The sequence below is a fragment of the Salvelinus alpinus genome, chromosome 1 (genome assembly GCF_045679555.1).
Source record: "Salvelinus alpinus chromosome 1, SLU_Salpinus.1, whole genome shotgun sequence".
NCBI classification, from domain to species: domain Eukaryota; kingdom Metazoa; phylum Chordata; class Actinopteri; order Salmoniformes; family Salmonidae; genus Salvelinus; species Salvelinus alpinus.
In genome coordinates this window covers 119,002,821-119,020,248 of record NC_092086.1, presented here as the reverse complement: position 1 = coordinate 119,020,248, position 17,428 = coordinate 119,002,821, and the positions used below count along the sequence as shown (strand labels likewise).

The window sequence follows — 17,428 nt, the reverse complement described above, 5'->3', positions numbered from 1 at the left end:
TGTAGTAGCAGTGTAGTAACTGTGTAGTAGCTGTGTAGTAACGGTGTAGTAACTGTGTAGTAGCAGTGTAGTAACTGTGTAGTAGCTGTGTAGTAACGGTGTAGTAACTGTGTAGTAGCAGTGTAGTAACTGTGCAGTAGCTGTGTAGTAACTGTGTAGTAGCTGTGTAGTAACGGTGTAGTAACTGTGTAGTAGCAGTGTAGTAACTGTGCAGTAGCTGTGTAGTAACTGTGCAGTAGCTGTGTAGTAACGGTGTAGTAACTGTGTAGTAACAGTGTAGTAACTGTGTAGTAGCAGTGTAGTAACTGTACCCTTCTCCTCTCTCCTGTCTAGGAGCCAGTATTCAGTATGAGCGTATGGGTGGGGACGTGACTATGCAGTGTGGCTCTCTGGATAGCGAGGCCAGCGTGACGTGGAAGGTAAACGGAACAGACGTGAAGGCACGCCATCGGGAAGAGGGGTCGAGACTCATACTGATGGAGGTGGACCTCTCTAACAACGGACTCTACACCTGCTTCCAGAACCCCAACGGAGAACGACGGGACCAAATCAACCTTCGTATCGGAAGTGAGTTCTGTTAATGATCATATCCCTCTCTCTCTTCCTCCCCTTCTCCCTCTCTCTCTTCCTCCCCTTCTCTCATCTCTCTCTTCCTCCCTCTTCTCCCTCTCTCTCTTCCTCCCCTTCTCCCTCTCTCTCTTCCTCCCTCTTCTCCCTCTCTCTCTTCCTCCCCTTCTCCCTCTCTCTCTTCCTCGAGGCCCTTCTCCCTCTCTCTCTTCCTCCCCTTCTCCCTCTCTCTCTTCCTCCCCTTCTCCCTCTCTCTCTTCCTCCCCTTCTCCCTCTCTCTCTTCCTCCCCTTCTCCCTCTCTCTCTTCCTCCCTCTTCTCCCTCTCTCTCTTCCTCCCCTTCTCCCTCTCTCTCTTCCTCCCCTTCTCCCTCTCTCTCTTCCTCCTCTTCTCCCTCTCTCTCTTCCTCCTCTTCTCCCTCTCTCTCTTCCTCCCTCTTCTCCCGTCTCTGTCTATTTGTATTTCTTTACGTAAGTAAGCTTTAATAACAAGCAGATTGTCACCCTCTTCCTTGACCACATTCTCTCGCCGTAGTAAAACCCAAATCTACTTGAAGGTAACAGTGCTTGTTGCTGCCCCTAGTGGCCTGTTTCCACATCTCCTGAAGTCCTCAGACAAGAATGGATGTTGTATACTGACTTGAATCACGGTTGACCTGGCTGGACAGGCCTGTATGTGTGTGTGACAGGCATTGTCATGGGAAGAAGGGGTCCACCCCCTGAAAAAATACAAAATAAATGTATATATATAGATATATACATAGATATATATACATATACAGTGGGGAGAACAAGTATTTGATACACTGACAATTTTGCAGGTTTTCCTACTTACAAAGCATGTAGAGGTCTGTAATTTTTATCATAGGTACACTTCAACTGTGAGAGACGGAATCTAAAACAAAAATCCAGAAAATCACATTGTATGATTTTTAAGTAATTAATTTGCATTTTATTGCATGACATAAGTATTTGATACATCAGAAAAGCAGAACTGAATATTTGGTACAGAAACCTTAGTTTGCAATTACAGAGATCATACGTTTCCTGTAGTTCTTGACCAGGTTTGCACACACTGCAGCAGGGATTTTGGCCCACTCCTCCATACAGACCTTCTCCAGATCCTTCAGGTTTCGGGGCTGTCGCTGGGCAATACGGACTTTCGGCTCCCTCCAAAGATTTTCTATTGGGTTCAGGTCTGGAGACTGGCTAGGCCACTCCAGGACCTTGAGATGCTTCTTACGGAGCCACTCCTTAGTTGCCCTGGCTGTGTGTTTCGGGTCGTTGTCATGCTGGAAGACCCAGCCACGACCCATCTCCAATGCTCTTACTGAGGGAAGGAGGTTGTTGGTCAAGATCTCGCGATACATGGCCCCATCCATCCTCCCTTCAATACGGTGCAGTCGTCCTGTCCCCTTTGCAGAAAAGCATCCCCAAAGAATGATGTTTCCACCTCCATGCTTCACGGTTGGGATGGTGTTCTTGGGGTTGTACTCATCCTTCTATTCCTCCAAACACGGCGAGTGGAGTTTAGAGCAAAAAGCTCTATTTTTGTCTCATCAGACCACATGACCTTCTCCCATTCCTCCTCTGGATCATCCAGATGGTCATTGGCAAACTTCAGACGGGCCTGGACATGCGCTGGCTTGAGCAGGGGGACCTTGCGTGCGCTGCAGGATTTTAATCCATGACGGCGTAGTGTGTTACTAATGGTTTTCTTTGAGACTGTGGTCCCAGCTCTCTTCAGGTCATTGACCAGGTCCTGCCGTGTAGTTCTGGGCTGATCCCTCACATTCCTCATGATCATTGATGCCCCACGAGGTGAGATCTTGCATGGAGCCCCAGACCGAGGGTGATTGACCGTCATCTTGAACTTCTTCCATTTTCTAATAATTGTGCCAACAGTTGTTGCCTTCTCACCAAGCTGCTTGGCTATTGTCCTGTAGCCCATCCCAGCCTTGTACAGGTCTACAATTTATCCCTGATGTCCTTACACAGCTCTCTGGTCTTGGCCATTGTGGAGAGGTTGGAGTCTGTTTGATTGAGTGTGTGGACAGGTGCCTTTTATACAGGTAACGAGTTCAAACAGGTGCAGTTAATACAGGTAATGAGTGGAGAACAGGAGGGCTTCTTAAAGAAAAACTAACAGGTCTGTGAGAGCCGGAATTCTTACTGGTTGGTAGGTGATCAAATACTTATGTCATGCAATAAAATGCAAATTAATTACTTAAAAATCATACAATGTGATTTTCTGGATTTTTGTTTTAGATTCCGTCTCTCACAGTTGAAGTGTACCTATGATAAAAATGACAGACCTCTACATGCTTTGTAAGTAGGAAAACCTGCAAAATCGGCAGTGTATCAAATACTTGTTCTCCCCACTGTATATATGGCTATGGTGACAGGACAGGCCAGTGTGTGTGTGACAGTGCTGAGAGGAGAAATCAGAGATGTGTTCAAGTATGTGTGTGTGTGACAGGCCAGTGTGTGTGTGTGACATGCTAGTGCGTGTGTTTGTGTGACATGGCTGACAGTGCAGTGTGTCTGTGTGACAGGGCTGACAGTGCAGTGTGTTTGTGTCACAGGGCTGACAGTACAGTGTGTCTGTGTGACAGGGCTGACAGTGCAGTGTGTCTGTGTTACAGGGCTGACAGTGCAGTGTGTCTGTGTGACAGGGCTGACAGTGCAGTGTGTCTGTGTGACAGGGCTGACAGTGCAGTGTGTCTGTGTGACAGGGCTGACAGTGCAGTGTGTCTGTGTAACAGGGCTGACAGTGCAGTGTGTCTGTGTGACAGGGCTGACAGTGCAGTGTGTCTGTGTGACAGGGCTGACAGTGCAGTGTGTTTGTGTGACATGGCTGACAGTGCAGTGTGTCTGTGTGACAGGGCTGACAGTGCAGTGTGTTTGTGTGACAGGGCTGACAGTGCAGTGTGTCTGTGTGACAGGGCTGACAGTGCAGGGTGTCTGTGTGACAGGGCTGACAGTGCAGTGTGTCTGTGTGACAGGGCTGACAGTGCAGTGTGTTTGTTTCAATGTCCAGGGGTACTGGAGTGGTTGTATATACAGGACGGTGTGGATAGTCTGTGGGAGAGGGATACTGGAGTGGTTGTATATACAGGACGGTGTGGATAGTCTGTGGGAGAGGGGTACTGGAGTGGTTGTATATACAGGACGGTGTGGATAGTCTGTGGGAGAGGGGTACTGGAGTGGTTGTATATACAGGACGGTGTGGATAGTCTGTGGGAGAGGGATACTGGAGTGGTTGTATATACAGGACGGTGTGGATAGTCTGTGGGAGAGGGGTACTGGAGTGGTTGTATATACAGGACGGTGTGGATAGTCTGTGGGAGAGGGGTACTGGAGTGGTTGTATATACAGGACGGTGTGGATAGTCTGTGGGAGAGGGGTACTGGAGTGGTTGTATATACAGGACGGTGTGGATAGTCTGTGGGAGAGGGGTACTGGAGTGGTTATATATACAGGACGGTGTGGATAGTCTGTGGGAGAGGGGTACTGGAGTGGTTGTATATACAGGACGGTGTGGATAGTCTGTGGGGGAGGGGTACTGGAGTGGTTGTATATACAGGACGGTGTGGATAGTCTGTGGGAGAGGGATACTGGAGTGGTTGTATATACAGGACGGTGTGGATAGTCTGTGGGAGAGGGGTACTGGAGTGGTTGTATATACAGGACGGTGTGGATAGTCTGTGGGAGAGGGGTACTGGAGTGGTTGTATATACAGGACGGTGTGGATAGTCTATGGGAGAGGGAGAGCAGTAGTTCTTAGGATTTAACAGTTGTTTGGCCCTTGGATAGAAGTTGTTTAGGAGTCTGTTGGTCTGAGTCTTGATGCACCAGACGGGAGCATGGAGAACAGTCAATGTATCGGGCAGCTGAAGTCTTTGTGCATCCCCTCCCTGTTTCCTGTACTCCACCATCAGCTCCTTGGTCTTTCTGACGTTGAGGGAGAGGTTGTTGTCCTGGCACCACACTGCCAGGTCTCGGATCTCCCCCCTGTAAACTGTCGGCCCGTCAGATAGTCCAGGATCCAGTTGCAGAGGGATGTTTTCATTCCCGACGTCTTGAGCTTAGTGATGAGCTTGGAGGGGACTATGGTGTTGAACGCTGATCTGTAGTCTATGAGCAGTATTCCCTTGGCCAGGTGAGAGAGGGCAGTGTGGAGTGCAAATGAGATTACATCATCTGTAGATCTGTTGGGGAGGTATGCAAATTAAAGGCATCCGTTATGTTCCATAACCAGCCTCTTAAGATTACAGATGTGAGTGCTACAGGGCGGTGGTCATTGTGGCGTGATGCCTTAGAGTTCTTAGGAACAGGAATGATGGTGGTCAACTTGAGACAAGTGGGGATTACAGACTGGGACAAGGAGAGGTTGAAAATTACCACGATGATGCCAGATGGTCTGCGCATGCTCTGAGAACACGGCCTGGGTGTACTAATGTCTAGCTGGATCTCCTAATGTCTACCTGGATGTCCTAATGTCTAGCTGTATCTCCTAATGTCTAGCGGGATGTCCTAATGTCTGGCTGGATGTCCTAATGTCTAGCTGGATGTCCTAATGTCTGGCTGGATGTCCTAATGTCTAGCTGGATGTCCTAATGTCTACATGGATGTCCTAATGTCTAGCTGGATGTCCTAATGTCTACATGGATGTCCTAATGTCTAGCTGGATGTCCTAATGTCTGGCTGGATGTCCTAATGTCTACATGGATGTCCTAATGTCTAGCGGGATGTCCTAATGTCTACATGGATGTCCTAATGTCTAGCTGGATGTCCTAATGTCTGGCTGGATGTCCTAATGTCTGGCTGGATGTCATAATGTCTAGCTGGATGTCCTAATGTCTAGCTGGATGTCCTAATGTCTAGCTGGATGTCCTAATGTCTGGCTGGATGTCCTAATGTCTAGCTGGATGTCCTAATGTCTAGCTGAATGTCCTAATGTCTAGTTGAATGTCCTAATGTCTGGCTGGATGTCCTAATGTCTGGCTGGATGTTCTAATGCCTAGCTGGATGTCCTAATGTCTAGCTGGATGTCCTAATGTCGAGCGGGATGTCCTAATGTCTACATGGATGTCCTAATGTCTAGCTGGATGTCCTAATGTCTGGCTGGATGTCCTAATGTCTAGCTGGATGTCCTAATGTCTAGCTGGATGTCCTAATGTCTAGCTGGATGTCCTAATGTCTAGCTGGATGTCCTTAAAGTTCTCTCTGGAAAAAGATAGTCAGTAAACAAACTATATATCTACCTAGTACTGTGTTCACACTATATATCTACCTAGTACTGTGTTCACACTATATATCTACCTAGTACTGTGTTCACACTATATATCTACCTAGTGCTGTGTTCACACTATATATCTACCTAGTGCTGTGTTCACACTATATATCTACCTAGTGCTGTGTTCACACTATATATCTACCTAATACTGTGTTCACACTATATATCTACCTAGTACTGTGTTCACACTATATATCTACCTAGTACTGTGTTCACACTATATATCTACCTAATACTGTGTTCACACTATATATCTACCTAGTACTGTGTTCACACTATATATCTACCTAGTACTGTGTTCACACTATATATCTACCTAGTACTGTGTTCACACTATATATCTACCTAGTACTGTGTTCACACTATATATCTACCTAGTACTGTGTTCACACTATATATCTACCTAGTGCTGTGTTCACACTATATATCTACCTAGTGCTGTGTTCACACTATATATCTACCTAGTGCTGTGTTCACACTATATATCTACCTAATACTGTGTTCACACTATATATCTACCTAGTACTGTGTTCACACTATATATCTACCTAGTACTGTGTTCACACTATATATCTACCTAGTGCTGTGTTCACACTATATATCTACCTAGTGCTGTGTTCACACTATATATCTACCTAATACTGTGTTCACACTATATATCTACCTAGTACTGTGTTCACACTATATATCTACCTAGTACTGTGTTCACACTATATATCTACCTAGTGCTGTGTTCACACTATATATCTACCTAATACTGTGTTCACACTATATATCTACCTAGTGCTGTGTTCACACTATATATCTACCTAGTGCTGTGTTCACACTATATATCTACCTAGTACTGTGTTCACACTATATATCTACCTAGTACTGTGTTCACACTATATATCTACCTAGTGCTGTGTTCACACTATATATCTACCTAGTACTGTGTTCACACTATATATCTACCTAGTGCTGTGTTCACACTATATATCTACCTAATACTGTGTTCACACTATATATCTACCTAGTACTGTGTTCACACTATATATCTACCTAGTGCTGTGTTCACACTATATATCTACCTAGTACTGTGTTCACACTATATATCTACCTAGTACTGTGTTCACACTATATATCTACCTAGTGCTGTGTTCACACTATATATCTACCTAGTACTGTGTTCACACTATATATCTACCTAGTGCTGTGTTCACACTATATATCTACCTAGTACTGTGTTCACACTATATATCTACCTAGTACTGTGTTCACACTATATATCTACCTAGTGCTGTGTTCACACTATATATCTACCTAGTACTGTGTTCACACTATATATCTACCTAGTGCTGTGTTCACACTATATATCTACCTAGTACTGTGTTCACACTATATATCTACCTAGTGCTGTGTTCACACTATATATCTACCTAGTACTGTGTTCACACTATATATCTACCTAGTACTGTGTTCACACTATATATCTACCTAGTACTGTGTTCACACTATATATCTACCTAGTGCTGTGTTCACACTATATATCTACCTAGTGCTGTGTTCACACTATATATTCCTAATACTGTGTTCACACTATATATCTACCTAGTGCTGTGTTCACACTATATATCTACCTAGTGCTGTGTTCACACTATATATCTACCTAGTGCTGTGTTCACACTATATATCTACCTAATACTGTGTTCACACTATATATCTACCTAGTACTGTGTTCACACTATATATCTACCTAGTGCTGTGTTCACACTATATATCTACCTAGTACTGTGTTCACACTATATATCTACCTAGTGCTGTGTTCACACTATATATCTACCTAGTGCTGTGTTCACACTATATATCTACCTAGTACTGTGTTCACACTATATATCTACCTAGTGCTGTGTTCACACTATATATCTACCTAGTACTGTGTTCACACTATATATCTACCTAGTGCTGTGTTCACACTATATATCTACCTAGTACTGTGTTCACACTATATATCTACCTAGTACTGTGTTCACACTATATATCTACCTAGTGCTGTGTTCACACTATATATCTACCTAGTACTGTGTTCACACTATATATCTACCTAGTGCTGTGTTCACACTATATATCTACCTAGTACTGTGTTCACACTATATATCTACCTAGTACTGTGTTCACACTATATATCTACCTAGTGCTGTGTTCACACTATATATCTACCTAGTACTGTGTTCACACTATATATCTACCTAGTGCTGTGTTCACACTATATATCTACCTAGTACTGTGTTCACACTATATATCTACCTAGTGCTGTGTTCACACTATATATCTACCTAGTACTGTGTTCACACTATATATCTACCTAGTACTGTGTTCACACTATATATCTACCTAGTACTGTGTTCACACTATATATCTACCTAGTGCTGTGTTCACACTATATATCTACCTAGTGCTGTGTTCACACTATATATTCCTAATACTGTGTTCACACTATATATCTACCTAGTGCTGTGTTCACACTATATATCTACCTAGTGCTGTGTTCACACTATATATCTACCTAGTGCTGTGTTCACACTATATATCTACCTAATACTGTGTTCACACTATATATCTACCTAGTACTGTGTTCACACTATATATCTACCTAGTGCTGTGTTCACACTATATATCTACCTAGTACTGTGTTCACACTATATATCTACCTAGTGCTGTGTTCACACTATATATCTACCTAGTGCTGTGTTCACACTATATATCTACCTAGTACTGTGTTCACACTATATATCTACCTAGTGCTGTGTTCACACTATATATCTACCTAGTACTGTGTTCACACTATATATTCCTAATACTGTGTTCACACTATATATCTACCTAGTGCTGTGTTCACACTATATATCTACCTAGTACTGTGTTCACACTATATATCTACCTAGTACTGTGTTCACACTATATATCTACCTAGTACTGTGTTCACACTATATATCTACCTAGTACTGTGTTCACACTATATATCTACCTAGTGCTGTGTTCACACTATATATCTACCTAGTACTGTGTTCACACTATATATCTACCTAGTACTGTGTTCACACTATATATCTACCTAGTGCTGTGTTCACACTATATATCTACCTAGTACTGTGTTCACACTATATATCTACCTAGTGCTGTGTTCACACTATAGATCTACCTAGTACTGTGTTCACACTATATATCTACCTAGTGCTGTGTTCACACTATATATCTACCTAGTACTGTGTTCACACTATATATCTACCTAGTGCTGTGTTCACACTATATATCTACCTAGTACTGTGTTCACACTATATATCTACCTAGTGCTGTGTTCACACTATATATCTACCTAGTGCTGTGTTCACACGATATATCTACCTAGTACTGTGTTCACACTATATATCTACCTAGTGCTGTGTTCACACTATATATTCCTAGTGCTGTGTTCACACTATATATTCCTAGTGCTGTGTTCACACTATATATCTACCTAGTGCTGTGATCACACTATATATCTACCTAGTACTGTGTTCACACTATATATCTACCTAGTACTGTGTTCACACTATATATCTACCTAGTGCTGTGTTCACACTATATATCTACCTAGTACTGTGTTCACACTATATATCTACCTAGTGCTGTGTTCACACTATATATCTACCTAGTGCTGTGTTCACACTATATATCTACCTAGTACTGTGTTCACACTATATATCTACCTAGTGCTGTGTTCACACTATATATCTACCTAGTGCTGTGTTCACACTATATATCTACCTAGTGCTGTGTTCACACTATATATCTACCTAGTACTGTGTTCACACTATATATCTACCTAGTGCTGTGTTCACACTATATATCTACCTAGTACTGTGTTCACACTATATATCTACCTAGTGCTGTGTTCACACTATATATCTACCTAGTACTGTGTTCACACTATATATCTACCTAGTGCTGTGTTCACAGTATATATCTACCTAGTACTGTGTTCACACTATATATCTACCTAGTGCTGTGTTCACACTATATATCTACCTAGTGCTGTGTTCACACGATATATCTACCTAGTACTGTGTTCACACTATATATCTACCTAGTGCTGTGTTCACACTATATATCTACCTAGTACTGTGTTCACACTATATATCTACCTAGTGCTGTGTTCACACTATATATCTACCTAGTACTGTGTTCACACTATATATCTACCTAGTGCTGTGTTCACACTATAGATCTACCTAGTACTGTGTTCACACTATATATCTACCTAGTGCTGTGTTCACACTATATATCTACCTAGTGCTGTGTTCACACTATATATCTACCTAGTACTGTGTTCACACTATATATCTACCTAGTGCTGTGTTCACACTATATATCTACCTAGTACTGTGTTCACACTATATATCTACCTAGTGCTGTGTTCACACTATATATCTACCTAGTACTGTGTTCACACTATATATATACCTAGTGCTGTGTTCACACTATATATCTACCTAGTACTGTGTTCACACTATATATCTACCTAGTGCTGTGTTCACACTATATATCTACCTAGTGCTGTGTTCACACTATATATCTACCTAGTACTGTGTTCACACTATATATATATACCTAGTGCTGTGTTCACACTATATATCTACCTAGTACTGTGTTCACACTATATATCTACCTAGTACTGTGTTCACACTATATATCTACCTAGTGCTGTGTTCACACTATATATCTACCTAGTACTGTGTTCACACTATATATCTACCTAGTGCTGTGTTCACACTATATATTCCTAGTACTGTGTTCACACTATATATTCCTAGTGCTGTGACCACACTTCCCTTACTCCACACAGAGCCAGTAACTCTGTGTAATTACTTTACCACAGCTTCAAACACACACAACTTAGCTTGAAACAGTGAAAGTGTTTAGAGTGTATATTGTTGAGAAAGCGTTGAATGATATACAGTTTGATTTCCTCTCCTGTCAGAGTCTGAAAAAGTTATATGTCTGTGCTATATCATATCTGCCAAAATATTTAATATCGCTGACATTAACGCCCTTCCTTTAAACTATCTGACATTAACGCCCTTCCTTTAAACCAGCTGATATTAACGTCCTTCCTTTAAACTAGCTGATATTAACGTCCCTTTAAACTATCTGATATTAACACCCTTCCTTTAAACTATCTGATATTAACGTCCCTTTAAACTATCTGATATTAACACCCTTCCTTTAAACTAGCTGATATTAACGTCCCTTTAAACTATCTGATATTAACGCCCTTCCTTTAAACTATCTGATATTAACACCCTTCCTTTAAACTATCTGATATTAACGCCCTTCCTTTAAACTATCTGATATTAACGCCCCTTTAAACTATCTGATATTAACGCCCCTTTAAACTATCTGATATTAACACCCTTCCTTTAAACTCTCTGATATTAACGTCCCTTTAAACTATCTGATATTAACGTCCCTTTAAACTATCTGATATTAACGCCCTTCCTTTAAACTATCTGATATTAACGCCCTTCCTTTAAACTATCTGATATTAACGCCCCTTTAAACTATCTGATATTAACACCCCTTTAAACTATCTGATATTAACGTCCCTTTAAACTATCTGATATTAACACCCTTCCTTTAAACTATCTGATATTAACGTCCCTTTAAACTATCTGATATTAACGCCCCTTTAAACTATCTGATATTAACACCCTTCCTTTAAACTATCTGATATTAACGCCCTTCCTTTAAACTATCTGATATTAACGCCCTTCCTTTAAACTATCTGATATTAACGCCCTTCCTTTAAACTATCTGATATTAACGCCCCTTTAAACTATCTGATATTAACGCCCCTTTAAACTATCTGATATTAATGCCCTTTAAACTATCTGATATTAACGCCCTTTAAACTATCTGATATTAACGTCCCTTTAAACTATCTGATATTAACGCCCTTCCTTTAAACTCTCTGATATTAATGTCCCTTTAAACTATCTGATATTAACGCCCCTTTAAACTATCTGATATTAACGTCCCTTTAAACTATCTGATATTAACACCCTTCCTTTAAACTATCTGATATTAACGTCCCTTTAAACTATCAGATATTAACACCCTTCCTTTAAACTATCTGATATTAACGTCCTTCCTTTAAACTATCTGATATTAACACCCTTGCTTTAAACTATCTGATATTAACGTCCCTTTAAACTATCTGATATTAACGCCCCTTTAAACTATCTGATATTAACACCCTTCCTTTAAACTATCTGATATTAACGTCCCTTTAAACTAGTTGATATTAACGTCCCTTTAAACTATCTGATATTAACGCCCTTCCTTTAAACTATCTGATATTAACGTCCCTTTAAACTATCTGATATTAACGCCCCTTTAAACTATCTGATATTAACGCCCCTTTAAACTATCTGATATTAACACCCTTCCTTTAAACTATCTGATATTAACGTCCCTTTAAACTATCTGATATTAACGTCCCTTTAAACTATCTGATATTAACGTCCCTTTAAACTAGTTGATATTAACGTCCCTTTAAACTATCTGATATTAACGCCCCTTTAAACTATCTGATATTAACACCCTTCCTTTAAACTATCTGATATTAACGTCCCTTTAAACTATCTGATATTAACGCCCCTTTAAACTATCTGATATTAACACCCTTTCTTTCAACTAGCTGATATTAACGTCCTTCCTTTCAACTAGCTGACAGCCACTTAATATCACATCAAGGAGGAGGAACTGGAGAGGACAACGACTGAACGGGTCTGTCTGAGTCTGGCTGAACTAAAGTGCTTTTGACCAGAACCACATGGGAGAGAGAATGGGGTGTAATTTGGGATGGAGCGTGTGGCTGCTGCATGTGAAGGAGGACATGATGGGTATGGGTTTATTCTTAAGGGTTTGACACAGTGGGAGGATGCATGGGGTCTGGTTATGACGAATTGTTAGACTGAAAATGTGGATACTTGTGGGTTTGGGGTTTGGGGTTTGGGACGAGAGAGAGAAAGAGAGAGACAGAGAGACTGAGAGATTGAGAGACCGAGAAAGACAGAGAGAAGGGTAGAGAGAGAAAGACAGAGAGAAGGGTAGAGAGAGAGATAAAGACAGAGATAAGTGTAGAGAGAGAGAGATAAAGACAGAGAGAAGGGTAGAGAGAGAGAGAAAGACAGAGAGAAGGGTAGAGAGAGAGAGAAAGACAGAGAGAAGGGTAAAGAGAGAGAGAAAGACAGGGAGAATGGTAGAGAGACCGAGAAAGACAGAGAGAAGGGTAGAGAGAGAGAGAAAGACAGATAGAAGGGTAGAGAGAGAGAGAAAGACAGGGAGAAGGGTAAAGAGAGAGAGAAAGACAGAGAGAAGGGTAAAGAGAGAGATAAAGACAGAGAAAAGGGTAGAGAGAGAGAGAAAGACAGATATAATGAGATAAGTGGTGTGGCTAAGTGGCTAATTAATGTAGCATGGTCTCTATCCCACAGACTGGGAGAGACTGTCACAACCTTCGTCAGAGCTACGATGGGCTGGAACCATGAGAGGGGGGCTGAGAGGGATGGAGGGGGGAGGGAGGGGGTGGAGGGAGGGATGGAGGAAGGGAGGGAGTGTGAGCAAGGGATGAGAGAGTGAGGGAGGGCAGAGAAAGTGAGGGAGGAGAAGTAACGGTGGGAGTAGAGAATGGGGGAGGGAGGAGAGAGTGCGGGAGGGAGGAGAGAGTGCGGGAGGGGGAGAGAGAGGGGAAGAGTGAGGGAAGCGGAGGGAGGATTGTGTATTAGATCCCTGCCTTGGAGGAGAGAAAGGAAAGAGAGGAGAGAGAGGGAATAGAACAGGAGAGAAAGGAAAGAGAGGAGAGAGAGGGAATAGAACAGGAGAGAGTTAGGATGGAGGACCACAAAACCTGCCATGGAAAAGGAGGAGAGTGAGGGAATAGAACAGGAGAGAGTTAGGATGGAGGACCACAAAACCTGCCATGGAAAAGGAGGAGAGGGAGGGAGAGAGGAGGAGAGAGAAGGAGAGAATTAGGATGGAGGACCATGAAACCTGCCATGGAAAAGGAGGAGAAAGAGGGAGGGGGAGGGTTGAGGACCAGGAAACCTGCCATGGGAAGGAGGAGAAGGAGGGGAGAGAAGAGACGAGAGGACCATGAAACCAAAAAGTCCTATATGAGTATAGACTATAGTCCATGAAGTCCTATTCTGAATTTAGACTACAGTCTTGGTAGTCCTTATCTGAATATAGACTATAGTCCAGGTAGCTCTAATCTGAATTTAGACTATAGTCCAGGTAGCTCTAATCTGAATATAGACTATAGTCTAGGTAGTCCTAACCTGAAAATAAAATGTAGTCTAGGTAATCCTAACCTGAAAATAAAATGTAGTCTAGGTAGTCCTAATCTGAATATAGACTATATTCTAGGTAGTCCTAATCTGATAATAAAATGTAGTCTAGGTAGTCCTAATCTGATAATAAAATGTAGTCTAGGTAGTCCTAACCTGATAATAAAATGTAGTCTAGGTAGTCCTAATCTGATAATAAAATGTAGTCAAGGTAGTCCTAATCTGATAATACAATGTAGTCTAGGTAGTCCTAACCTGAATATAGACTATATTCTAGGTAGTCCTAATCTGATAATAAAATGTAGTCTAGGTAATCCTAACCTGAAAATAAAATGTAGTCTAGGTAGTCCTAATCTGATAATAAAATGTAGTCTAGGTAGTCCTAATCTGATAATAAAATGTAGTCTAGGTAGTCCTAACCTGAATATAGACTATATTCTAGGTAGTCCTAATCTGAATATAGACTATATTCTAGGTAGTCCTAACCTGATAATAAAATGTAGTCTAGGTAGTCCTAACCTGATAATAAAATGTAGTCTAGGTAGTCCTAATCTGAATATAGACTATATTCTAGGTAGTCCTAACCTGATAATAAAATGTAGTCTAGGTAGTCCTAACCTGATAATAAAATGTAGTCTAGGTAGTCCTAATCTGATAATAAAATGTTGTCTAGGTAATCCTAATCTGAATATAGACTATATTCTAGGTAGTCCTAACCTGATAATAAAATGTAGTCTCTGTAGTCCTAATCTGATAATAAAATGTAGTCTAGGTAGTCCTAACCTGATAATAAAATGTAGTCTAGGTAGTCCTAATCTGATAATAAAATGTAGTCAAGGTAGTCCTAATCTGATAATACAATGTAGTCTAGGTAGTCCTAATCTGATAATAAAATGTAGTCTAGGTAGTCCTAATCTGATAATAAAATGTAGTCTAGGTAGTCCTAATCTGATAATAAAATGTAGTCTAGGTAGTCCTAACCTGAATATAGACTATATTCTAGGTAGTCCTAATCTGATAATAAAATGTAGTCTAGGTAGTCCTAATCTGATAATAAAATGTAGTCTAGGTAGTCCTAATCTGATAATAAAATGTAGTCTAGGTAATCCTAACCTGAAAATAAAATGTAGTCTAGGTAGTCCTAATCTGATAATAAAATGTAGTCTAGGTAGTCCTAATCTGATAATAAAATGTAGTCTAGGTAGTCCTAACCTGAATATAGACTATATTCTAGGTAGTCCTAATCTGAATATAGACTATATTCTAGGTAGTCCTAACCTGATAATAAAATGTAGTCTAGGTAGTCCTAACCTGATAATAAAATGTAGTCTAGGTAGTCCTAATCTGAATATAGACTATATTCTAGGTAGTCCTAACCTGATAATAAAATGTAGTCTAGGTAGTCCTAACCTGATAATACAATGTAGTCTAGGTAGTCCTAATCTGATAATAAAATGTTGTCTAGGTAATCCTAATCTGAATATAGACTATATTCTAGGTAGTCCTAACCTGATAATAAAATGTAGTCTAGGTAGTCCTAACCTGATAATAAAATGTAGTCTAGGTAGTCCTAATCTGAATATAGACTATATTCTAGGTAGTCCTAACCTGATAATAAAATGTAGTCTAGGTAGTCCTAACCTGATAATAAAATGTAGTCTAGGTAGTCCTAATCTGATAATAAAATGTTGTCTAGGTAATCCTAATCTGAATATAGACTATATTCTAGGTAGTCCTAACCTGATAATAAAATGTAGTCTAGGTAGTCCTAATCTGATAATAAAATGTAGTCTAGGTAGTCCTAACCTGATAATAAAATGTAGTCTAGGTAGTCCTAATCTGATAATAAAATGTAGTCAAGGTAGTCCTAATCTGATAATACAATGTAGTCTAGGTAGTCCTAATCTGATAATAAAATGTAGTCTAGGTAGTCCTAATCTGATAATAAAATGTAGTCTAGGTAGTCCTAATCTGATAATAAAATGTAGTCTAGGTAGTCCTAACCTGAATATAGACTATATTCTAGGTAGTCCTAATCTGATAATAAAATGTAGTCTAGGTAGTCCTAATCTGATAATAAAATGTAGTCTAGGTAGTCCTAATCTGATAATAAAATGTAGTCTAGGTAATCCTAACCTGAAAATAAAATGTAGTCTAGGTAGTCCTAATCTGATAATAAAATGTAGTCTAGGTAGTCCTAATCTGATAATAAAATGTAGTCTAGGTAGTCCTAACCTGAATATAGACTATATTCTAGGTAGTCCTAATCTGAATATAGACTATATTCTAGGTAGTCCTAACCTGATAATAAAATGTAGTCTAGGTAGTCCTAACCTGATAATAAAATGTAGTCTAGGTAGTCCTAATCTGAATATAGACTATATTCTAGGTAGTCCTAACCTGATAATAAAATGTAGTCTAGGTAATCCTAACCTGAAAATAAAATGTAGTCTAGGTAGTCCTAATCTGATAATAAAATGTTGTCTAGGTAATCCTAATCTGAATATAGACTATATTCTAGGTAGTCCTAACCTGATAATAAAATGTAGTCTAGGTAATCCTAACCTGAAAATAAAATGTAGTCTAGGTAGTCCTAATCTGAATATAGACTATATTCTAGGTAGTCCTAACCTGATAATAAAATGTAGTCTAGGTAGTCCTAATCTGATAATAAAATGTAGTCAAGGTAGTCCTAATCTGATAATAAAATGTAGTCTAGGTAGTCCTAATCTGATAATAAAATGTAGTCTAGGTAGTCCTAATCTGATAATAAAATGTAGTCTAGGTAGTCCTAATCTGATAATAAAATGTAGTCTAGGTAGTCCTATAGACAGACACTATTCACATCATAAATGTACAGTAGTTAACTGTAACTGTGACCTGTCGCTAGTAAGGGACTTGTTTTGTGTCCGCTCGGGTAGATCCTTGATACATTCTGCCAGGTATGTGTCGAGGACATCCTAATGTGTTGCCACTGTAATGATCCCAGAGAAACAACAGCAATACTTCATGTCATTTCTCAGAGGACCTGAGACAGGCTTTAAAATGAATCGACCTTCCAGCAATAGTCTAGAATGAGGAGACAGAAGAAGTCCCTCCCTCATGTATACCAGTGGGTGTGTGTTTGAATGTGTGTTTGAATGTGTGTGTGTGTGTGTGTGTGTGTGTGTGTGTGTGTGTGTGTGTGTGTGTGTG

The 17,428-nt window shown here is 40.3% G+C and overlaps 1 protein-coding gene across 1 annotated transcript in view; it reads left to right on the top strand.

Annotated features, from left to right (window-relative positions):
• The window catches only part of LOC139539723 (ciliary neurotrophic factor receptor subunit alpha-like), a 688,039-nt gene that overhangs the window by 462,822 nt on the left and 207,789 nt on the right, over nucleotides 1-17,428 (top strand). Inside the window, exon 3 of the mRNA XM_071342926.1 lies at nucleotides 334-567. Within this exon, the coding sequence (XP_071199027.1) occupies nucleotides 334-567 (234 nt within the window). The remainder of the gene's footprint in view (nucleotides 1-333; nucleotides 568-17,428) is intronic.